This window comes from Panthera uncia, chromosome B4 (assembly GCF_023721935.1).
Source record: "Panthera uncia isolate 11264 chromosome B4, Puncia_PCG_1.0, whole genome shotgun sequence".
NCBI lineage: Eukaryota > Metazoa > Chordata > Mammalia > Carnivora > Felidae > Panthera > Panthera uncia.
The window spans coordinates 118,560,692-118,586,836 of NC_064809.1; the positions used below are offsets into that span (position 1 = coordinate 118,560,692).

The 26,145-nt window shown below is 40.1% G+C and overlaps 1 protein-coding gene across 1 annotated transcript in view; it reads left to right on the forward strand.

Annotated features, from left to right (window-relative positions):
• ANO4 (anoctamin 4) overlaps positions 1 to 26,145 on the forward strand; it is a 274,498-nt gene that overhangs the window by 110,445 nt on the left and 137,908 nt on the right. Inside the window, exons 7-9 of the mRNA XM_049626714.1 lie at positions 10,890 to 10,990; positions 14,408 to 14,452; positions 24,225 to 24,356. Of these exons, the coding sequence (XP_049482671.1) occupies positions 10,890 to 10,990; positions 14,408 to 14,452; positions 24,225 to 24,356 (278 nt within the window). The remainder of the gene's footprint in view (positions 1 to 10,889; positions 10,991 to 14,407; positions 14,453 to 24,224; positions 24,357 to 26,145) is intronic.

Sequence of the window (26,145 nt, forward strand, 5' to 3'; positions counted from 1 at the left end):
GGGAGTTCTCTGTGCCTCTTGGATTTCAATGCCTTTTTCCTTCCCCAGTTCAAGGAAGTTCTCAGCTATTATATCTTCAAGTACACCTTCAGCACCTTTCCCTCTCTCTTCCTCCTCTGGGATACCAATTATGCGTACATTATTTCCTTTTAGTGTATCACTGAGTTCTCTAATTTTCCCCTCATACTCCTGGATTTTTTTTAATCTCTCTTTTTCTCAGCTTCTTCTTTTTCCATAATTTTATCTTCTAGTTCACCTATTCTCTCCTCTGTCTCTTCAATCCGAGCCGTAGACATTTCCATTTTATTCTGCATCTCGTTTAAAGCGTTTTTCAGCTCCTCCTGACTGTTCCTTAGTCCCTTGATCTCTGTAGCAAGAGATTCTCTGCTGTCCTCTATACTGTTTTCAAGCCCAGCGATTAATTTTATGACTATTTTTCTAAATTCACTTTCTGTTATATTATTTAAATCCTTTTTGATCAGTTCATTAGCTGTTGTTATTTCCTGGAGATTCTTTTGAGGGGAATTCTTCCGTTTGGTCATTTTGGATAGTCCCTGGAGTGGTGGGGACCTGCAGGGCACTTCCCCTGTGCTGTGGTGTATAACTGGAGTTGGTGGGCGGGGCCGCAGTCCGCCCTGATGTCTGCCCCCAGCCCACAGCTGGGGCCACAGTCAGACTGGTGTGTGCCTACTCTTCCCCTCTCCTAGGGGCAGGATTCACTGTGGGGTGGCGTGGCCCGTCTGGGCTACTTGCACACTGCCAGGCTTGTGGTGCTGGGGATCTGGCGTATTAGCTGGGGTGGGTAGGCAAGGTGCACGGGGGCAGGAGGGGCAGGCTTAGCTCGCTTCTCCTTAGGTGATCCACTTCAGGAGGGGCTCTGTGGCAGCGGGAGGGAGTCAGACCCTCTGCCAGAGGGTTGGCTCTGCAGAAGCACAGCGTTGGGTGTTTGTGCAGAGCAAGCAAGTTCCCTGGCAGGAACCGGTTCCCTTTGGGATTTTGGCTGGGGGATGGGCGAGGGAGATGGTGCTGGCGAGTGCCTTTGTTCCCCGCCAAACTGAGCTCTGTCGTCCCGGGGCTCAGCAACTCTCCCTCCCGTTTTCCTCCAGCCCTCCTGTTCTCCAAGCAGATCTGTTAACTTATAACCTTCCAGATGTTAAGTCCCTCTTGCTGTCAGAACACACTCTGTCTGGCCCCTCCACTTTTGCCAGCCAGACTCGGGGCTCTGCTTGGCCGGCGGGCCGGCCCTCCGCCCCAGCTCCCTCCCGCCAGTCTGTGCAGTGCGCACTGCCTCGCCGCCCTTCCTACCCTCTTCCGTGGGCCTCTCGTCTGCACTTGGCTCCGGAGACTCCGTTCTGCTAATCCTCTGGTGGTTTTCTGGGTTATTTAGGCAGGTGTAGGTGGAATCTAAGTGATCAGCAGGACTTGCGGTGAGCCCAGCGTCCTCCTATGCCGCCATCTTCCTAGTAACTCCTCGTCAAAGTATTTTTTTAAGTCTACATTTTTATGAGTATTGCTACTCTGCCTTTTTTTTTTTTCATTTCTATTTGCCTGGAATATCTTTTTCATTTCTTCACTTTCAATCTATATGTGTCTTCAGGTCTGAACCACTGTAGTTTTTTCTCCAAGAGCCTTGTCTCAATTCCTAGCTGAAATTAATATTTTTTGGCTGCAGCATTTTAAGAGTTTTCTTTGTTTTTCTACCAATATAGTTATGAGAAAGTGACACCCTGCTATTTGCCTAAGGGGATACAGAACAGGTGCAAGTAACTACCCTGATTTGACCCTTTGTGCTCAATAAATTAAAATGTGAAGCATATTTATGCCTCAGGCCCTTTGCCTTTGACTCTTCTTGCTGCCTGGAATGTTCTGTCCCTGGATAATGAAACCACATTCTTATACACTTTCTTTGGGTGTCTGCTCAGATGTCACCTTATCAAAAAGCCTATTCATACCACTCTAAAATAAAATCTTCCAACCATTACTTTTTATTTTCTTAACCTTATTTATTTTTCTTCAAGGCATACCATCAGAAATATTATATACCTATTTATTCCAAGTCTCTCTCCCCAGTAGAATTCATGGGAGCAGAGATTCAGTCTGTTTTATTCACAGCTGTCCTCCCAACACCTTGTAGGTTCCCAATAATGGTTTGTGGAATACATAAATGGATAAGTGAGTGAGTGTTAAATTATAGTTCACAGGATGAGATTCATGGTCACCTGCAGAGAACACCATGATTTCCAAGGTACACTTCCACTGAATAAGTTTGGAACCAAGTGAATTATTCCAGCCCCTCCTTCTGCAGGTGAGGAAACTTAAGGCAGAAAGCAAAGGCCAGTTAGCAAATCTAAGGTCCACTCAGAGACCAGGCTGGGACCGGGCAATTTTCAACACGCTTTTACATGTTATTCCAATTTGAGCCTCAAAACAGCCATAGACATTTGCAGCTCAGGGGCCATGTTATCTCTGTGTGGTCAGTGAGGAACTGAGAGAGGAGTGAAGTGACTTACCCAAGTGTGCAGTGAGCTGTGGGAGGACCTTGCCACGCGTTCTTTCTACTGCACAGTAGTACCCAGTTGTCTGTTGGCCAATGGTTACCTTTCAAGACAAACCAAGGATACTTCTAGATACTTTTGGGAAGTATCTATGCCTAGGTTTTCATTAGTCTTCTGTTCCTAAGCTCCAGCTCTCTTAAGACCATTTCTTTCAAATTTAAAAAAGGGATTTGCGTCATCTTTTGAGCTCAGTTGGCCTAGGGATGATGGACAGGCCTTTTTAACTTTGATATCCTCTTGTAGGGCCCCAAGACTTCTTGGGGTTGCTACAGATAAACCTAGACCAATGGGAGAACTATTTCCAAATAGACCTCCATTTTCATTCCCCCATTCCACCTGTTCCTTCTTCCTATTTAGCACAAACATAACCCCAATCTTACTTTCTTATTTTTTATCTCTTAGATGAAACCAGAATCCAATGAGCTTGAAAGTGAGAGAGGCAGGCTCCCTTGAGCCAGACCTTCACTCTGTAATATCCTTGGAGAGGAACACTGTTCAATTTTCACATGCAGCTGCCTTTCCTAGTCCCTCCAAGCAAATACCTCTTCATTACTAATGTTCCATCACTATATTTTCATGGCCAAAATTTGCAAACCAGGTTGAAGAAAGCAAATCCTTTTTATTCTTTGATCAAAGCTTTAACTTTTGAAAATGTTTTCATATGCCTTGATAAATCACATACCTTCTTTACCATTTAAAGAGCATTTTTAGTGCACAAAGAACTAGCTAAATACTTTGCATGTATTAAACCTCATAGTCCTCAGAAGAAATCTGAAGTGCTGTAATTCACATTTCACAGATGAGAGAATGGAGACTTATAGAGATGAAATATTTTGCTCAAGGTCATCAGTTACTAAGTAGCACATCTGGCCCTTGAACCTTGAGTTCCAAAGCTTGGGAATTCCAAAGCTAGGACTTTTAATCATTTCACCATGTGTTTACTCTATTTTTTTTTATGTATTAAGAAAGGTTACATGTCGTGCACTTATTTGTTTTATAATTCTACTCAAATTGCAAGACAGTTATTATAACTGTCTTCGTTTTTTATGTAGTCCAAGGTACATCAGAGTTAGTTGCCTTATTGTAAAACAAATGACCCTTTCCCAGCACAAAGCTAGTGATGAATACACATACAATAAATGTTTGATAACAAGCGATTAACCAAATCCTTTTAAACTGCTTTCCCTTCTTTTGCTACTTTTTAAAGAATTGCTACCGTCCTGTTTCAGTATAACCTAGTCACTGAAAATGTATCTGAGGTGAAAATAGATTGATAAAAATTTCCCAGAATAAAGTTTCTGTGGCACATGTGCTTTCTGGTATATTGTCTTTATGTACACACACACACACAAACATATTATCCACGTGTGACTGTGTACAAGATCATGATCTCATTCAGACCTATATCATAGATGTAAAACAAAGCTCAAACTGCAATGAGCTTTTTCTTTGAAATTAGCATATGTGTTTGTGAGGAGACCTGGAGGTAGAGGGGAGGTTGATTTGCATGCCCATCTCAGAAATTCTGGGAGGTTGCCAGCAGCTTTTGCCTGAGAATTCTTGGGAGAAGTTGGAGAACATACAGCCAGAGACAGGGAACTCCAGGTGCAGAGCAGAGACTCGAGCCACTTTTGCCCCTTGACAAAGTGCTCTGAGGGCACTCCTGTCTCTCCCCAGCATGGGCAAAGGGACTCATGTGTGGGCTTCATTCTTTGCTGCTGGTTTGCACGTGGCAGGGAGTGGCACTTGGGAGAGACATAGCTTGGTACCCATGAGTCCTCCTTGAAATCAGCTCTGACTCCTCATGGAAGGTCCTAGCTTCGGGGAACAAGCTGAACACTACTGGAAGCAGTTCCATCTCAGCTCTGCATCAGCTTCAAAGCCAGGGCCAAGGGCAGTGTCAGCAAGCCCTAAGAGACAGCTGCAGCAGCAGAGATGGGACAAATGGCACTAACTTTAAGCATCAGCCCGGACTAGCTGTGGGAAGGCTTCCCTGAGCTGCTCCTTACTTGACACAGCTCATCACTTCATCCTTCTAGAAACATCCATTCCTCGCAGCTTCTGTTTTGTCTCTTTTGTTATTTCCCATCTACCTCTCTGGTGGTTCCTCCTTAGTCTCCTTTTATGGTTGCTTTCTCTTCTTCCAAACCTTCTAAATGTTGTTGCGCCCTAGTGCCTAGTCTTTGCTACTTCCTTAGGTGACCACATCAAGTTCTCTGCTTTTAAATATTAATGATGTGTCTGTAATTCTCAAATTAATAAGCCCCACTAGCCCTGAGGCCAACTCCCATACCCATTTGCCTACTTCACACTTGTATGTATGTATCCCCCAGGTTCTCAAATATAGCATATCCTAAAGCAAACAGCCATCTTTCCCCTGATTATTCTCTAACTCATTATGTGGTACTACCATCCATCCAGTTTTCCAGGTGAAACAACATGCACATTAATTTGGACAACGGGTTTTTTTTCTCTCTCTCCTCATTTGACCAATCCCAAATACTTTCAAATCTGCCTCCAAATTGATCTCAAGTCTGTCCCATTTTTCCTTACTACATCTGCCTCCTGGTTTCAGCCATCATCTTGTCTTACCTGGCTTGCTGGAATAACTTTCCTATTGAACTTCCAAGTCCTGGGTTCCCTCTGGAACATTTTCCATAGGCCATTTAGAGTATACTTTCTAAAACAAGCTTCATGTTCCCTTCCTGCTTTTAACCCATTGGTGACTTCTCACTGACCTTACAGAATAAAATCTAAACTCCTTACCACATTGAACTTGGCCTGGCATGGTCTGTCCACAGCCATTTTCTCCAACTCCATCTCAGGTAACTCTGCCTACCTCAAACTTAACAATTTCCAGTCACCTGAGCCTTTTAGTTTCTAGTACAATCTCTGGGTCTTCATACTTTCTATTCCCTCTGTCTGGAATGCTCTTCACTTGATTTCTCCCACAGCTAGCACCTTCTCATCTTTTGGATCTCAGGTTAGATGCCATACCTTCAGAGGTTAACCAGGAAATCTAAGGCAGGCACCCCGAATTCTTCTCTCTTATGGCATTATATATTTTTTCCTTTTGGCTACTTCTCATAATTTTCAATCCCATATTTATTTGTTGTTTAATATTTGTCCCCTACTCTATACTATAAATTCTAGCTGTCTTGTATATTCAGCACCTAGCAGAGTACCTGATATGTAGTAGTCAGTGAATGTCTGTTGAATCTTAATGAATGAATGTCCTTAACATATAAGAGACCTGGGGACCATGGAGGGACAGGAGACAGGAATTGAGGCTTGATTCTCAGGGTTTCTTCAGGCTTGTAGTCAAACACTAGAAAATTCTCTTCAGATACTGGTTCCTTATTGGTCATATTCACAGGTTGTAACTTGGATGAGTAGGAAAGCTATGTTCCTCCCAACACTACCAGTATGGCATGGCCCATCTTGGAGATCATGACAACTAACATGTTTTTACATACATCTTATCTTTATTATGCCATTTAGTGTGATTCCATAGCTAGATATTGCTATCATTTTTCCATTTTACAGTTGAACAAACTGAGGCACAGAGAGGTAAATAGCTTACCCAAGATCACAGAGCTGGTAAAAGAGACATAGGAATATGAATATGTATAGTCTGACCTCAGAGTCTGCATTCTTAACTAACCTCTGAAGTTCAGCTACCCATAGGTGGCTCTGCACCTATACTCTTTCTCAAAGTGCTCTCTTCCAATCCCATAGATTTAAATGCCGTCTATGTCCTGGCTGCATTTACTTTGTATCTCTGGCCCATACTGCTCCCCTGAGTTCCAGACCAATTTAACTACCCACAAGGCATCTTCTCATGGGTAGCTGAAACTTAACATTTCCAAAACTGAGTTTATGCACTACCTCCATGCCCCCACATCCAAACCTGTTTTTCACTCAGTATCCCCTTCTCAGCAATGGTATTGGTGCTCATGAGATACAAAGATGTGTATATTCATATACATGTCTTTGAGAGAGAGATTGCTTGATTTAGGTAATGGCACACTACTTCTTTTCTGTACTGCTGCTTGATTTAACCTTCCCTTACTAAATTGTGACATACCCAGGCAAGGACCATGACTTACATATCCTTGCATTCTAGCATCTAGGGCATACAGGGTATTGAATGGGATCTTGCTGAATGAAGGAAAGAGAGAAGGAATGTTTTCTGTTTCCAGTTCAGGTAGTTTCCATGCTACTTCTTAATTTCTCCAGCCATTCGTCCAGAGATATTTTCCCAACTCCTTTAAATGGCCATTTTTCTTCTCCCCATGGTTCTAACCTAAGGGGCAGGATATTAATGAAACAACTCTATGTTTCAAAAAACCATTTCATTTCTCTTCGCTTTGTCACTTGCACTCTTGGATTTATGTGGAAAGGAATACTTAATAATGAGGAAAAACCTATTTAGAAACAGTAGCATAATCATTCAGCAGTAGAGAAAAGAGTGATATGTGAACCATATAATTAGCAGTAATCTGTTTCATATTTATTTTTCTGGGCTGATGTTCATTTCCTCCTTGAAAAACTGAATGTAAGTAATAAGTACCCCCCTAGCACACACACATACAACCTATGACTAAACATTCATTATCATTCAAGGCAATTCAGCTAAGATTTTTCTCAAGATTATGAAAGTAACTTTTAATAGTCTCAAATCAAATCTTAATTCATTAGTAGCTTACTTTTGCCTTGTTTTTGTTGCTTTGTTTTCTAAAATACAGAATTCTTTTCAGATTAGTTTGTATAGTTTGTATAAACTAATAAACAGATTAATTTACATAAACAATTCAGAAATTATGCATCTTCAATGCATGTACAAAGCCATAGATTTATTTAAACCTCAGAATTTATTAGGTAAAATTGACAAGGGAGTCCAGAGATATGAGTGTTAGCTCTATCTGGGATAAACATTCAGTTTGGCTATGAGTGAATTACTTGGCCTCTTTCCCCTTTAAGGAGTGGAAGGAAAGCCTCCCTTGCAAGGTTTGTGTAGGAATAAAGTGAGGTAACAATGTGAAATTGTTTCCAAAATTATTAAGCTCTAAAAATAATAATAAAGTGATGGTTTTATAATTATTATTATAATTGAAATAAGAAAAATGAAGATATTTTTATCCCGCTTGAATGAGTCAAAACAGCTATGCTTTTATGCAGAAAATGGTAGAGTCTACATTAGAATTTTAGTTGACTCCATGTGTATTCAGATAATGAACTTGGCTTTTCCACACACAGAAATGTGACAGATATTTATTTATTTATTTATTTATTTATTTATTTATAAATGTTTATTTTATTTTTGAGAACGTGTGAGCGAGGGAGGGACAGAGAGAGACGGAGACAGAAGATCCAAAGCGGGCTCTGCACTGACAGCAGCAAGCCTGACGCAGGGTTCAGACTCACAAACCATGAGATCATGACCTCAGCCAAAGTCAGCCACTCAATCAACTGAGCCACCCAGATGCCCCAGAAATGTGGCATTTAAAATGTGCCCTAAGTATAATATTTTAATGTAGTCTCCTTAATATTTTCACATATTCATGGAGTTCTACAAAATGATTTTTCTTCCACTGTATTTATTTTCTATAAATCTAGCAATTACAATAATTTCACAAAGAGAGTATATCTTAGGATTATATTCTGCCTGGGTGGCTCAGTCAGTTAGGCGTCTGACTTCGGCTCAGGTCATGATCTCACGGTTTGTGGATTTGAGCCCCACATCGGACTCTGTGCTGACAGCTCAGAGCCTGGGACCTGCTTCAGATTCTGTGTCTCCTGTCTCTGCCCCTCCCCCACTTGTGCTCTGTCTCTCTCTGTCTCTAAAAAATAAATAAATGTAAAATAATGTTTTTTAATTTAAAAAAAGATTATATTCTGCTATAAATCAGAGTTTGTTTGAGTCTGTGAATCAATTACATTCCCATATTCCTTGATGCACAGTTTCACTCTGCCTTGGGAAGATGAGAGAAGAAACAGGTGAGTGTAAAATCTTGTAGGAAGGCTAAGTGAACTTAAAGAATTCCCAATGTCAAAATTAACATTTTCAAGTGGGAAAGCCATAATACCTACCCAGAATCTGATGTATGTCTTTAATATAAACAAAAAGATCCATTTATTAAAAAATAGTCTTCTGTTTTATAACTTGGAAAACTGTACTATATATTGGAAAACAAATGGCAGTCTTTTCCAGTGCAAAAACTGCTCAGCTGATAAGCTGAGACCATCTCATATCTGCATCTACAGATGTGAATGGGACAGGATGGAGATTTTCGTGGGTATGTGCACTTTCTCTGTGTCCTGTATGGACATTGCTACCTATGAGCTCATTTACACTCCCCCTGGCCACGTAGCTATAAGCATCCAATCTAGAGAGGATTGGATATAATGGGTTACTCAATGGAAAACCAGTTCATGCAAAGAGATCCAACAGCTGGTTGTCACATCTTCAGTGCATATTGGCTTGTCTGTTCCCTGGATGGGTACCTCATTTGCAGTTACCAGCTATGTGGCTCCAAGAATCACTTCATCCTTCTTGCTTCACAGGACAGGCAACTTTCACTTGGACCAGGACTAACTGTTCACATTTCACTAACCATACTCTAGATAAGTATTGATTGTGTATTCCCTCTGGATCAGGCACTGTGCTAGGCCTGGAGGATTCGACTGTGAATAGCAGAAATGTTCCTTGTGCTTAGGGGGCTTACAGCCAGAGGTCTCCTTGTCCCAACCTAGAATATAAAACCTCATTTCAGCCTGAATTGCTAGAAAGTTTGGTTTTCAGACCAATATCAAAGTTTGCCCTCCATCATTGTGGATTTGGGCCCAGGCTCTGGGAAATTCACCTTTGGGAAATTCACCACCATCAGAGTTCCTGGGAACTTTGTAGTTGATACCAGTTTGATCTTCATAATATCTTGGGGAATTCTTATAAATTGAGTACAATATTTATAAACCCAGAAAGAAGACTCTGAATGAAAATATGAGCAATGAATTGCAACTGCACATCATCTGCAATTTAAAAACAATTCCCTGTACCACAAATTTATCCCATAAAGTTGGGCTTCTATTTTTGTCAGTTGTGTAAAAGTAATGGATTGTTTATAAATATTGTTATAAGGAGAGCTTAGCCACACAAGCCTAAAATATCTGTTAACATTCTTATACTATAAAAATTTAAATGGCATGCAGTCCAGAATGAGCTTGTGTGAAAAAGATATGGATAAACAATAGACCATTTTGCTAATTTAAACTGGTCTGGCTCACTGTTTTCTTATTTTTCTTCTACCTCCTTCCACAACCCAGCCCTGGGAGATGACTTCCAAAGGAAGTCTCCTAATTGGAGATACCCCTTGGCCAGAGACATAGACCAAAACTTGTTGGGTGGTTACTAAAATGTGAAGTCCTGGTTTTACTTTCCTGTCTATGTGCTGTATTGATAAAAAGCCCAAGAGGAGTTAAAAACCTTTGAAAAAGCCTTCCCTGATAGTGATCCAGATGCAAAACTCACCTCACTGAAGACCCTCTATCTCCACAACCACCGATTTTTTATTTTGCCTGGATGATTGAGAGCATCTCTTCTTCTCTTGCTTTCTCTGCAACTCTCCCTGATATATTTTTTTCTCTGTTCACTAGCCACAGATCACTGTGAAAATCTCAATCAAAATGACTTCCCAGTGTTCCTGGGATAAAGTCCAGTTGTCTTATGGCTGGCGAAGCACTGCACATGCTGGCTCCCACTCACCTTTTCAACCTCTACTCACCCTAATCTTTATGATGAATACACTCCAGCCACTCTGCTCTCCTAACTGCTCCTCAAACACAGAGCATACCACGCGAGTTCTGAGCTTAGGGCCTTTGCCCCTGGAACATTTATTCCATGCTCTTACCCAGCTGGCTCCTTTGTGTCTCAACTTTGCATGTCCCCTCTGCAGAGGGGCCTTTCTGGACCCCTTGCCCAAAGTAGTGTGTGCCCCCCTCCCTATAATTTCTCCCATTATTTTGTTATCTTCAGAATATTCACCGCTATCTAAATTTATCTCTTTCTTTTAAACCTGTTTTTGCCTATTTCTTTTTTTTTTTTTTTGTATGTTTGTAGAATGTAAATGGCATTCATGTCTCTTTTGTTCACAGCTGGGTGTCCAGTGCCAGACACATATTGGTATATTTTTTGAATGAATAGATGCACACACAAGGACCCAGTTTTGGCTGAAAATGCCCCAAATCCTAAACTCCTGTTCTAAATTCCAACTCAATTTAAACCATAGGAAATTTGGATATACTTTTCAATTTTGTTTCTTTTTTCTGTTTCAGTCCTCTCTAATAAATAGTGACATTATCTTTGTGAAGTTGCATGCCCCATGGGAAGTGCTTGGAAGATATGCAGAACAAATGAATGTAAGAATGCCTTTCAGGTAGGTGTAAATATATTTTTTCCCACTCTCTACTGCTTCCCTGTAAAACTAATGTGCCCTTCTCTTGAAACAAATAAAACCGAAATGCAGACTGAAACATTATTAGAGAAGGTGTTTAAAATGCTTAGGAAATACAGTCTTTATGGCTTATGATGACTTCATGGCTTTTTGTGAAAATTCCTGGCTAATTCAGTCCTTAGCAGGTAAATATGTCAACTGCCTCTGAGAAATAAGAATTTTCCAAGTGGCATTTTCATTTCCAAAATGTCATTTTCAAAAGCCCTGTGTACTGCTGCTTTGAATGGCCAGACCCCAGGCATCGATGGTGCAGGTTCTTACTGATTTTAAAATCTGCCTCCATTAAAGCAAGTTCAAGAAATTTCATGAAAATGTGATCTACTTTTTAAATCATTTTTAAATTTTAAAAAGTCAGTTCACAAGTACTGTGCAAGCATAATCATTGATATTTATTCCAAAGGGAATAGAAAATACTTCATGTGGATTGCTTAGTTATTTAAAGGATTAATTTACCTTCATCTTGTAGTGGATATTCTTATTTTCCATATAGATTAAGGAAAAGGTATCTACATTTGCTAGATAAAGTTTTAAACTTGAAATTATAAATGCCAAAATATGTAGGAAGTAAATAATGGAATACCCTAAAGGAGATGGAGAGATTTAGTACCAAGGGAAGTTCCAAAGGGAATAAAGAATTAAAACCTTTTCGTTCACAATTTGCCAATAAGACCAAGTCAGATGACAGAAACCAAGCAAACTGGTACCAATTCTAAAATATACCTCTTAATGAGCTGTGGGAAATTACAGAGACAGAGGCACTAGGGACACATTTAGAGAAGGGCAATTTCCACTCAGAGATCTGTAATGTATCTCCCTGGTGCATCTTACTTTCTTTGTTTATTGGCCGTTTTGTTCTAATACCAAGTCAAAATAGAGGCTGGGATTTCTAGTATCTGTTTACCTCAAGGCAAAATTCTCAAAGGAATTGAGATAAACATAGTTCTAAACTTTTGACTTATTTTTGTATTTAAAATGTGACAAAGGAAATCTGAGAACTCAAAGATTAAAAAAAATATGTAAAATCACTGAGTCATTTATCAGTTTAGTTTCTATTGAAACTTGTTACCCTATAATTATAATTATTTGAAGCCAGTTATTTATCAATGCTATAACTATTTAATACAGATTAATACCATATCACTCATAAAGACCAAAAGGAAAAGAAATCTATGCTTAGACACAGTCGTGTATCAGACCAACATCTTACAGCCAACAGTCAAAAGTCTGTGTTTTGATAAAAGTGAGATAGTAAAACTTAGTGAAATTGATAGTTCCTCCCTAGCAATCTCACAAAACCTTCTACCAGAACACAGTTTTCAAGCAAAAAACCCAAGGAGATTGTGGAAACTTGAGCAGTGTTAATGCACAACAAGTTCCTAGTACGTGGAACCATTTCATATATGAAGGGCCTGACTGTATCATAACTAACATTTCTACATGCTCATTATATAGCAGAAAAGTGCAGCCTGGAAGCAGCATTAATACTTTCCTTATGCTGTATTAAGAGAACTGTGATCCAGGGAATAAATGAAAAACTGTAATAACTATGAATAATAATCTTCTTTGTAAATGTAGTTATTCCTGCAGGACAATGTTAGGACAAAGTAGTGTTAATAGTGGATACTAATTAGCCTCACTAATATTGATGTGATTTTACTTAAGCATAGCTTCACTAGATAGAACCTGATGCACTTAAATTTTATGCAGTAATTTTGTCCAGTGTTTCAGGTAAATAGCCTAAGGAGATCTATGTATATCCAAAGGAGGAATTTTCCTGCCATATCACTTCAACAAAATGTACAAACATCAGTTTGGCTAAATGTAAATGCCTCAAAGAATTGTGTGTGTATTTATTATTTTCTGTAGATTGCACTTCTGAATCCTGGGTTAGTCTCCTTGGGTTTTTTACTCCTGCAATGTTTAAAGCAAAGTTGAATAATTTTCTTAAGGGAATTTGTGAACAAAATTTGCTTAAGTACTTATATGTCCATGGATATGGTCTCTTTTATTTTTATTTTTTTTTAATTAATAGACTAATTTTAGGGCATTTTTAAGCTTACAGAAAATTGAGTTGATAGTATGGTGTTCTCATACATGCCTTCTCACCCCACTTTCAGTTTCCTTACTGTTAATATTTTGCATTAGTGTAGTATATTTGTTATATTTAATGGACCAATATTGATACATTATTATTATCTAAAGTACACAGTTTACTTTAGGGTTCACTCTTTGGGTTGTATAGTTCTATGCAGTTTGAAAAATCCATGTCATGTATCCACCATTATGGTGTCACACAGAATAGTTTTACTGACCTAAAAATCTTTTTTACTCCATCTGTTCATCCCTTCTACCTCAATACAAACCCCTAGAAGCTCGTGATCTTGTCTCTATTTTAGTAGTTTTGCCTACTAAAAACATGAATATGTTTATCAGTTTTCATAGATAGGCAAAGTTGTGTATAAACTTCTCATTTTCCATAAGTGAGATAGCTTAGTAACAGTTCAGAATATATATAAACCACATCAGTTTCATACTACTCCATTGTTTGAAGCCCAAAATATGAAAGGGCTAATTGTTTTGTTTTGTTTTTTATAAAGCATCTAACCCATACACTCTCCATTCAGATTACACCCAGAATTTTAATCTGGAGTGCTTTAAAAAATACAGATACACAGAAGTACAACACACTCTTACTAAGTCTGACTTTTAAAAGATTTTTTTCCAAGATTCCTTGTTTTACCTCTTTAATTCATGTCCAATCAGAGCCAGTGGTTAGACAGTATTCCCTAGTGCGGTTATTTGCAGTAGGATGTTGATGCTGATTAGTGTTCTTCCCATACTGGTTGTAGAATACGTACTTTTTATATTACCCTGGCTAAATCAAATGAGAGAAGTCTTCTGTAAACTTCAAGAGCTATATAAATATTAGTTAATATAATAGTATGCCCATTAAATTGTGCATGTTGCCAGCAGGCTGGCAATCCATTTCTTCATTCCTAAAAAAAAAAAAAAAATAAGGCTGACCTTGGCTAAATTCATACGAATACCAATTGCTCCAAATCATCGTTCTGCACAGGCTGTGTAGGTGAAGAGCAACCATAAAAAATTATGATAATGAGAGGAAGAAATACCAATGGAAAATATTTCGTAAGATTTCATGACTCAAAAATGCATGCCCTATGTTCCTACTACATTTCTCACTGTTAATCTCTTTTTAGTTTTTTCTTCTTCACCTCTTACAGGCTTCTATCTTCAATCTCCTTTCCTTCCTTGCTAGTTCAAACTGTAACTGACGATGGGTTTTCTTCTCGACTGGCTTCATTTTTGCTGTTCTTCCAGGAGAAAAATCTATTACCTGCCCCGCCGGTACAAGTTCATGAGCAGGTTAGTAGCATGCTCTGTCATGATGTGTTTGATCTGTTGGCCTGTTTGTTCCAACAATGACAAGGAATACAAGCTGGGGACCTTTGTCACATGGCAAAACTGACTGCCATGAACATTCCAAAATAGGTATTTCAGGTTAGCCTGGAAAGATAAGAGAAAAGATGAAAATGCTCTTCTCAGAATCTTCCCTGTAACTTCTTCACACTTAGGAGAACAGAATTTATAGCCCATTCTATTATTAGATAAATTACCAAAAATCCCCAGCTGTTGAGTGCATCTTTGGTCTGAATGTTATTTTTTTTCCACAAAAATCCCACCCTCCACTATAACTTGAAATCTTGAAGTGCAGACAATAAATATGTCAAAAAGCAGATAGCTTTTCAGCAGCCCATGGGCAGGGCCCTCTTATGTTAGTAAGACTTTGTTTATAAAATATGTAGATGTATTACCTTACTCAGAAGCCCTTCCTACTTTCCTTTTTTCTTTAACCTTTCCCCACCCACCCAAAATTCTACTGGCTAAAAATTGCCTTCAGTGTACTATATACGCTTCCAAAGCTTGTTTCTTGTTATTTTTTGAGAAGCCAGGGAGACGGGGGGGGGGGGGGGGGGGGGCATCAATGGAGTCCTTTAATTTGATACTGTTGTGATAACTAGAAACCTAATTTCAAAATTTTAATTAGTCTTATGTGACCATTCACCCTGAGCTGAGCTGACTATTAAACTTGGAGACCATTGCATTTCTCTGAAAATCCTATTGTTCTGTGAGAGTTAGGATTCAAGTTTACTCTGCTTATGTGCTATGCAGAATGATAATTATAAGATAAATTGATATATTTTAGTGGGTTTACTCAAATGCATGTGCACTCAACAAAGTAGGGTGTAAGACTTGACATCCAAAGAAACTAAGATGTGGTTTCCCTAAATGTCCCTGCACAGTATCCTTACTAGCAATTCTTCTTTCCTTAGACAGTAGTGATGGCATTTGGATTCACCATGATTTAAAATGTTTTTAAATGTTTACTCATTTCTGAGAGACAGAGAGAGACATAGCATTTGCAGGGGAGGGGCAGAGAGAGGGAGACAAAATCTGAAGCAGGTTCCAGGCTCTGAGCTGTCAGTGCAGAGCCCCACGCAGGGCTCGAACCCACAAACTGTGAGATTATGACCTGAGCCGAAGTCAGACACTTAACCAACTGAGCCACCCAGGTGCCCTGGATTTACCATGATTTAGATTAGTCCCTTGTCATATAATGACCTTCTATAAAACTCTGATGGTAACATATTAGCCTATATCACTGGTTCTCAATAGCTCTCAAACTTTAACCAGCAAACCTGGAAAGCTTATTAAAACACAAGACTGCTGGGCCTGTGCTGTAACCTATGATGTAGGTGACCATCTATCCACCTGGATGGTGTGCGAAGGCAAGGATGGCTTGTCCAATTCTATATTTCGAGCACCTAGCACATAGTAGGTGCAGTGAATGGGCAAATGAATTTCTTTACACATGTGAGAGGATTTGAGTGAGGAAAAAGGAGGTCACACCAAAAAAGCACAGGAAAACCAGGTCTGCCAAAAGTATCACAGGCTTGGAACTGAAACAGTTACACTGTGAGGGAGGAGAGAGCAATGAGGACTTGAAAGAAAATGGTGATAAAAGGAACCATAAATCTCAAGGTTGGATTGGGTATCAAATGTCATCAAGTCCAACCACTCAATTGATACTTGAACTTCTGCTATAGGGTCAGCCAGCCCATGTTTGAATATCTGTGGAGATAGGGAGTTTCCGAATACAGCTGTGGGCACCTGACTATTAAAAAGTTTTTCCTTAAAATAAGTCATAATCTCTCTCTCTCTCTCTCTCTCTCTCTCTGTCTTTAGTTTTTACTTGAAAAAACTGTTCAGATTGTAGTTCTTCTCCCTGGATAAACAAACAAAAAATAATCTACAGCAGAAAGGCAAAGTGTATAAGAAAGATTGTGAAATTATAAGCAAAAGTACTTAGCAAGTATTTGGAAATTGAGGGAGAGAAAGAGGTTTCCATACCTAAGGGATTGGGAAAATGTTGGAAGTAAAAGAAGAATGAAAATCCAGAAGAGGTACAGGTGAGAAAGATGATGATTTTTGTTTAATAATTCTGTAGCATAACTCACAGTAGGTCTTTGACACATAGGTGTCTTGAAGGCCTCTGGAAATGATGGCAAGCAGTTGAGCTTAGAGGTAAAGCTAGAGAATCCAATTTTGGACTCAGAAATATAGAAGTCATGACTTGAACGAGGGGAGTGGATGGAATTTCCCAGGGAAGGAGACAAAGTACAAAAAGAGGGCCAGTAGCAATTCCTTGGAGAATCTGTATTAAAGAGGCAGGAAGAAATGGAAGAAGGATGAAAAAGAACAATTTAAGGAGGAGACCCAAGAGAGGACTGTGTCAAAGGTACCAGGAATGAGTTCCCATAAGAATGGGTGTTCTTCAACTTCTGATGAAGGCTGAGAGATGAGAATCAATTTTGAATATTTAGGAGTTAGGGGCGCCTGGGTGGCTCAGTCGGGTAAGCGTCCAACTTTGGCTCAGTTCATGATCTCACAGTTCGTGAGTTCGAGCCCAGCATCTGGCTCTGTGCTAACGGCTCGGAGCCTTGATCCCACTTCAGATTCTATGTCTCCCTCTCTCTCTGCCCCTCCCCTGCTCACACTCTATCTCTCTCTCTCTCTCAAAATTAAATAAACATTTAAAATAATTTAGAAGTTAGTGATAACTGCCATGATAGCTGTCCCATGAGAGGTGGTTCTCAAATGTGAGCAGACATCAGGATTATCTTCAGGGTTTTTTAGTACTGAGATTATTTGGCCCATCCCCAGTGTTTCTGAGGTGAGGCACAATAATTTGCACTTCTGTCAAGATCCCAAGTGATGTTAATGCGTCTGGTCTGGGAATATATTTTGAGAATGATGACCACATTAGAGGAGGATAATGGAAACCAAATTATAGCTGGTGGAGAATGGACAAGGCCCTGATAAATCAGAAGCAGGGAGGATTCACTACTACCTTGGTAAATTTTGAGATAGAGGAAAAGAAAGGGGATAGGCTTAAGAACAGTAGCCAAGAAGAAGGAAGCAGAAGAGATTGTGACAGGTGACCAACCACATATTCTCCATGCATGTAGCGGAGAGGTTTTGAGTGAGTAAGGGTGTGGGAAATCCTTGTTTCTTGAACAACTTACTAAACATCAATCTTCAGCCTGAAAAAGTCGATGCTACTTCAACTGCATAAGTCATAATCATAGAAGAATTTGGGCATTGAAAGTCACTGGAAGACTCAGACAAAGAGAAGGAAAAAGAAACCCTAACTAACTGGTAGTATGACGCACTGATTCAGAATGCCTCTTAAGCTTCATTGCTTACCACATTCCTGTAGTGGTGTACCTTAGTGAAGCCCAGTATCTGGTGTAATTTTTAAAATGCAGTTTGTCAGAAATGTTGTTATCTATTTTAACTCTTATGAAGAGTGTCTCTGATATGCCATCTTGAAGGTGCATGTATATCTTGCTATCCTGATTGTACACCATTAATAAAACACTGACTCCAATATTCTAAAATTCTCATGTCATCCTAGATATGGGTATTTAATTTAGCTTTTAGTTTCATCCACATAAATGATATTTAATTTCATTACTTCATGAAAGAATCCCTGAAACACGTTTATCTCTTTTAATGATAAGAGAAATTATAAATTATAATAAACTTGTGTTGAGCAGGCAGAGAATTAAGCATCTTTTCACAAATACCTTTATTTTTAAAAGTCACCTGACTCCCATAAAGCACACTCATGCAGTTCAGACATATATTCTGGAGGTAAATGCTATTTTCATCATGTACTTGGTCTATTAAATGCTCCTTTGACTTTTCAGGCAAACTTAAAAGCATTATAAATTGCCTATCCAATAAAGAGAGGAAATTTATCATCTATCTTCTGCCTGTTTTTTTTTTTTTTGCCTTCACCAAATAATTCAAATATAGTCTGTAGAAAATGTGATTACAAAGTAACAAATTTGATAATTGTGAGTGGCTTGTAGCTGAAGTCTCACTACTACTCATTCCTTTTCCATCCACTGCCCACACGCACCTGCCTGATGTTATCCTTTGCAATGCTTTGGCAGAATGTTGCCCCTACTACATTATACATTCAGTGCAGTTGTAATCTTATCAGTTGAGTATACAGGCACATGACAAAATGACTTGTATTTTCCATCCTTGTTTTAAAAAATTAATATATGTAAATGTTCCAAAGCCTTTAGACTCTTCTATAAGATATTTAGGTTGTGCCCCAGTTAGTAGCCTTGTGACCTAAAAGAATCCTAACTCCTATCCAAGGAGAGGCTATAAATACAGGAGACTTGGCTCTCAGAAGAGGAAAAAGAAATCCAAGGCTCCTGTTGTCTGTTATCAGTCCAGAAGGGCTTCATTTATTGCAATGTCGGGCTCTGGGGTACCTCCACTATAAAAAAAAAAAAAAAAAAAAAAGATTTATCTGTAGGTTCCCTCTAGATATGTCATTCCTGAAAATGTAATCTGTTTGAAGTGTGATGCTATTATAATATTCTGGTCTGGGGAAAAGTAGGTGTCTCTGAAGTAGCCTATTTCATTTAATTTAGCCTAATTAAGTTGTCATTAGTACAGGTTCCCTCCTGGGTTGTTAGTGGCTCCAGGGTAAAGGCCTTTGTCTTCTTCAGTGTATATCCACAGCTTCCAGGTGGGGACTCTGCACGCAGTAGGTAATTTATGAAGACCTACTGATAGGTTAGTATGTGGGGAGTGAAGTCCGTTGGCCTGTGGCCTTTTCTTTAATTCTCACCACTCCTAAGGTAGGTAAGATAGTCTCCCCTTTACATCTCAGGGAAACCAAGGGCCAAACAGCTTTAAGCAGAGCCTTCCCAAAGCACATTTCTAAGGCACACCTTGGGAAAGCACAGCACATCAGAGGTGGCACTTCCTGCCCATTTGCTTGTGCTGTGCTGCCAGCTCTTTGCAGCTACTCAGGACCTGACCTGCCATGAACCAGAATCCGGGGGGGGGGGGGGGGGGGGAGGAGGGGGCTGAACTTACTGTAATATCAACTTTCTGTAAAGTACCCACCTTTTAGCTCAGATATTAACTTGACAGTTTAAGCCAGAAATGCCCAAGTGGATGATCAGTTCATTGTGTCTCTATTGATTTGCCTATGTATTCTGTAAGAGGGCTTTTGTTAGCAAATGGCAGAAATAGAACAGAGTGGCAATGTGTCCAACCAAAATTAATACTAAATCATTAAGCCAACATTTTCTCTTTGCTATTCCATGTCAGTGGAAAGAGATTTTGTTAAGTAGGCTCAACTCGTATACTAAAGACACAAATACAATACTTTCTGGTTAGTTGGTTTCTCGACTCCTGTATCTAAGAGATTTCAAGATTGACAATTTAGGGAAGTTTATTAGATGAAGATGAGAGCACAGACCTCAATCTGTGCTTCAGTATACAATCTTAGCTCTTGAATTCCCATCAATAATTCTACATAAAAGTTTATCATCATCATCTTCTTCTTCATCCTAGATACTACCACTGAACTGAGCATTTTGCACATTGAAGACACTGAACAAATACCTGATATTTGTTATCTTGTGTAGTCCTCACCATGCCTCATGAAGCAAGTGTGTTAGCCCAGAGAGGTTTAGTCATTTGCTCAGCATGGCACCCACCACTAGGCGGATGTACAACTAAGACGTGAACCTACTTCAACTTCAGAGTCCATCATTCAATATGAAAAATTACCCATTATATTGTGAAAAGCAAAGCTCTTTATTAACTTAAGTTTTTTTTTAGGGTGATATAGCCAAGGTATTATTTCCCAAGTCACCAGAAACATGTAGAATCTAAGAAGCAGCAGAATCAGAAACCCAACTTGGGTGTCATGCTTTCCAGCCTGGTGGATTTTGCACTATGTATTTCTTCTTGCACTGTGGAAGAAGATCCTCAGTGATGTCTAAACACAGTCTGGGATGGGAGTGTTTGTTGAAGAATGGCCAGTTGTCATCCAGCCACAGAGAAACAGACCCTTGTTCCCAGAGCCACCAGACTGGCAGGTGGAGTAGCATGTGGTACATCATCCTCAGCATTGGGAGCCTGACCAGCCATGGTCTTCTCAAGGAGAAGATCAGACCAAGACTGTTTTAAGATGTATATTAGTTTCCTAATTAGTTTGCTATTGTGATAAATTCCTGAAAACTTAGCTGCATAAAACAACACAAGTTTATTCTATAGGCCAGTAGTCCAGGGGAGAAGACTTAACTGGTTTCTCTGCTCAGGGTCTCTCAAGGCTAAAGTCCAGGTATTGGTTGTCCTGGGCTTTTCTTGAGGCTTTCAGGGAGAATCTTCTTCCAAGTTCATTCAGGTTGCTGGCATAATTTAGTTCTGTGCAGTTTTTTTACAGGCTCTTAGACAAAGGTCATTCCCAGCTTCTAGAGGGTGCCTGCGCTTCCTGGATCCTGGCCCTCCCTCTTCATCCTCAAAGATAGCAATAGTCTGTTGAGTCTCTCTGACCACCCCCTACCTTTTGCCTCATCTTTGCTATCTCTAGCTGGAGAAAGTTCTCTCCTTTTAAATGGCTCATATGAGTAGGTTGGGCCCACCTGAGTAAACCAGGATGCTCTCCTCTCTAAAGGTTCCTTAATCCTGCTTAAATCTACAAAGTCCCTTTTGCCATGTCACATAACATATTCACAAGTTCCAGTGATTAGGGTGCATACATCTTTGAGGAGCCATTCTGCCAACCAGAAGAGCACAGACCTCTGACCACATTTAATTTGTTTATATCATTTAACAGCATATAGTATGGACCAGCCTGTGTGACGGAAGCTGTCCAGTCCATGCTTTGTTCTTCTGCTTCTGCTCAGCTACCCCAGTGAAGACCGATTCACACATTCCCCACCCCAGTTGGTGTCTCAGGTGTTTTGTTTTTAAGATATCTTTTGAATATCTTTATTCCATCCTAATGTTTTTAAAGTACAGTTCCTCTCCTTTTGATCACTTTCAGATTAGCCTCCATGGTACTCAAGAAGTTATTAATAACACTCTATTTGCCTGGCAGCTTCTCCAAAGCATTTCATGCACACCATTTTTTATAAGCTTCCTAACCACCCTGCAAGGTCAGTAAGATGGTGATCGTGATGACTATTCCATTTTAAAACCCTTAAAAAGGTGAGTGATTTGTGGAGGGTCACACAGCTGATAAGCAACAGAGCCAGGATTTAGGCACCCCAATTACACATCCCAGCTTCTTTCAGGAGTCTCTCTTCTCTTCCTTCCACTTCTTCTGGCCCCTCCTCATTTTTCAATGAATCATTTTCATTACCCTGTTCTACTCTCTCTTCACCATTTCCACATTTCTTTTAAATTGTGCTACTACAAGCTGTTGCTGAAAGCTGCCATTTCATTCCCATTGAGTATTTATGCCTGATTTTTCACAGCTTTATTTGTTTTTATCCATGCTGAGCACTGTACCCAGCTGGATTTAATTCATAGTTGTTGCACGCAGAGCCCAGATTCTATAAGAATGTGAACTTTGCAAAGTGTAATCCGATTAGTGCTGCAGACTAGAGATGTGTGGGAGGTAAAAGCTCTATTATGAAAAGCCTCTGGGCCAATGTCCTCTTTCTTGAACGAATTTAAAGGCAATCAGATGAAATAAAGCCAAGAGTTATTGGGGAAGGCCACCAGCTTAGCCTAGGAAGTATAATTTATGAGTCCATTTAAGGACTAAATCATTAAGCTTGGACAAGTTGTAGATGCTGGTGAAGCACAATTAACTTTCAATTGAAAATAAAGAAATCTTAAGAGGCAAGCAGGTTGTTCAAACTCTTATTTTGGGGGGAAAAGACTGTAATAAGAGCCAGTACTTAGTTTACACCAGACACTCTTCTGGAGACTTTATATACATAGTGATTAGTTAATCACCACAACCCTACGAATTGAGTATCATTATCCTGCCCACTTTATAGATAAAGAAATTAAGGCACAGCAAAGTTAAATAACTTGGCCAAGGTCACACTGCTACTATTTACAGAACCAGGATTTGAATCTAGGCACTTCACCCCCATGTTCTCAATTACTGTGTCATACTACCTCTCAGCATCATGTCACTATACTTCAGGTATCCTTAAAGAGATGGTGAGGGAGGAGAGGACCAGGAGGAGAAAGGATAGAGGAGATGGGAACTTTTACCCCTTCTTAGGGCCTTGAGGCCTTCCACTGTACTGTTCTTTCCTGGGTACGTGACCTTGAGTAGAATCTTTATTTCTGTGTGTGTATAGATGGTAGGTATGAGTTGTCTTTGAGAGGAAGGACCTAGAGAAGCTATGAGATGCTTTGAACTTTGAAGGGTTCCAAAGAAAGGCCAGCCACCGGGCACAATGGACTTGTAGTGAGGCTGGAACTCTGCTGAGAATAAAAGAAGTGGCAAAAGAGTTAACCATTATTTTTCATCTTGGAGCGGACTGGCTATGTAAAAAGTAATTCCTTCACCTGGGAGTTTCATTGAAAAGGATAAATTGCCATTTAAATTTTTTTTAATTGGAAAAAAAAAAAAACCTGCCCAAACTCCATGTGTTTTTAATTACTAGACTGAAAAGGCATTTAGATATTTTCTTCTGTAGAGAAGTCTATTCCTTCTGTAGCCCTCAAGTGAAGATTTCTAGTATGAATTACTTTGATAGGATGATCCCTAAAATCAAGAATTCAAAACCTGAATTCTGTTCCTGGCTTTATTCACTGGGTGGGTAATTTGAGCTTGATACTTACTCACCATGGGTCTCTTTTGGATGTGTAAAATGAGTATGGTTCCTGTTCATTCTACCTCATGGAGATGCTACTTGATATGTGCTTTTGGAAAATACTTTCTTTAGTGGTATAGATACCGCAGGTAGCAAAGTTGTTTTAAAGTGTGCTGTGGATTTTGCTCCTTCTAGTAGTTTTCTGTGAATGATTGACATTTTGGTCACTTAGAAGACAGATGTTTTCATCATCAGAAGTCAGAGGGAATGGGGAGGGGGCCAAGGGAAATCTGTGGCTTGTAGACCACCTGTAACAACTCTGTTTTCTGTGACTTGGCATCATTGTGCACTCTGGCCAAAATGAAACGTGTGTGTGGGTCATCATGTCCCAGTATCTTGGGAGCCATGGAGTCAGCTTGAAGGACAGATACGAAAGCTGAACAGTCTGCTGTCTGCTGAGAGGCAGCTCAGGGATGATGTGAGAGGCAGGAAACAAATCATGACATCACGCTCTCTGCACACAGTCAACCCACTGGGATGTGCTGTCAGCTTCCCTGCCAAAAGTTAACTACAGCTTGACCACGTCCCTAACCAAGGAAACTTTCCAAATACAAAATAAGTTTCTAGAACCTACAGAACGTAATAAGCTGAGGTCTCTGCTCCTTTGCTTAAGGGGCTATCCACTTCCTTCCCAGAGCCTTCAGTCTTGGTCATTTATTGGCATGTGGGTGGACATTTAACTCTCGGCTACTATTTCATAGACAATGATATTGAGGCCCCTTAGTGAGATCTTAAAAAACACTTGAGTTGAGGCTTTCTTCTTTCTGTGTATAAAATGGGGGTATCATGAGTACAGTGAGAGTGCCTAAGGTGTGTGGTGTCATAATTACAGCTCTGTGGAGACTTCCATCCTGTGTTTTGGGACAATGCTGATATGCTGTACCCTTTGGTTTTTTGCCTTTCATGTACAGGATCGATAAACAAATAAGCAGGTTTCGGAGATGGTTACCTAAGAAGCCCATGAGGCTGGACAAGGAGACACTGCCAGACCTGGAGGAGAATGACTGCTACACTGCCCCTTTCAGCCAGCAAAGGATCCACCAGTGAGTGTTTCACGTGAAAGCCTTTGTCTTACTAAGGACATGCAACTGTGGTAGAGCCTTCTCCTGCACGCCTTTGAGTCCTTGGCATGTGGAAGGAACAGCTTAGTGCCCTTCTTCCCTGAAAGCCCTGTGAGTGTTCATATCCTTTTGTATTAGGGTAAGCTAACTGTTCTAACAAACAATCCCTGTATCTCAGTGGCTTGACACAATAGAACATGCATTCATATGTGTGTTGGGTGAACAACCTTCTTCTTGGTGATTCCGAGACCCAGGCTTCTTCTGTTTTGTGGCTTTGCCAGTCCCTACTGCTCAGAGCCCCTAGAGGCTCATCAAAATCTAACCAGCAGACAGGGAAACTGGTCTACCCCTTGCCCTATTGAAAAGAGGGCTGGTTTGTTTGTTTTAATCAATCTCCATTCACTTCTCAGTTTCCTTTTCTTCAGCAACCCACCAAGTTGCCCCAGGAAAAGCCATATCCCTTAGCAGCCCACTTGCTGGCTCATCTGTCAGACAGTCTCCAAACAGTAATTTGTCACTTTTGATATACTGGGGGGGCGGGGGGGGAGGGGGGCTAAGTAATTGAGCCTTTGAGGAACTGCAAAAGTGATAGGGAGTTGACTCTGAAGCTTCTGAGATGGCAAGAAATCAGGTGGCAGGGTCAGTGGTAGGAAAGAATACATGCCAAAGACTGTAAGCAGCTAGGCAAAAACAGTCTCTCAGAAGGCAAATAGATAAGTTGGGCATAGCCTTGTTCTCAGCCCGACATCAGGAATTCCTGGCTCTCCCTACTCCAGCCATAGAGACAGCCTCAGTAAAAATGACTTACCCAAGTGGAGGGAAAGGATGACATCTTTAAAAAATAGGTTTCAGGGCACCTGGGTAGCTCAGTTAGTTGAGTGCCTGACTCTCGATGTCGGCTCAGGTGATGATCCCATAGTTCATGAGATTGAGCCTTGTGTCAGGCTCTGCGCTCTCAGAGCTGCTTGGGATTCTCGCTCTCCCTCTCTCTGCATCCCTCCCTAGCTCGTTCATTCATTCATATTCTCTCTCTCTCTCTCTCTCTCTCTCTCTCTCTCAAAATAAATTTAAAAAATAGGTTGCTAACTTTGAGGAAAAAAAGATAATAAACCAAAGGGCAATTGTCAAGTTGCAGGGAACATACAATTGGGGGTTTGTTTCAGCAACAGAAAATGAGTTAATGTCTTTGGACTTTAAGAGGATGAAGGAGAAAAGAACAAGAGTAAATGTTCTGCATCAAAATATATAATGTATTAATGCAAAGGAAGGAACTTTGTAAGCCTCTGAAATAGCCAAACTCTGGATCCCCACAAGTCAGATTGATGCCAACCCAGCCACATTATGTGAACATTTAAAAGACTTTCAAGAAGATCTAAAACTCACAACTTGGCCTCAGAATCCTAGTTAAATCTTCCACAGGAAATAGGAAATGAAAAGGGTTTCATGTTAACTTACAGATTATAACATACGGGTTTTTTTAAGAGCAAAAGACAGATGAAAGCGGGCATGTTCCTGCTCTTAATTTAAACCTTTGCTATGCCTATTCTGTTCATCTTGAAGTTTCTTAGACAAGTGGTTGTATGTTTTAAATCTTCTGGAGTAGAGGCTGATTTACATGCAGAATTTTCCCTTTACTTCTCACCTGCCTAAGAGAGTATCTAGCACAGTTCAGGAACATCTCATGGTCTTTGGATGGATAGGTGGATGAATGGATACGTAGGTGGCTAGATGAGTGGAAGATGAAATACAAGGTATGTGCCTGGGGTTTTGC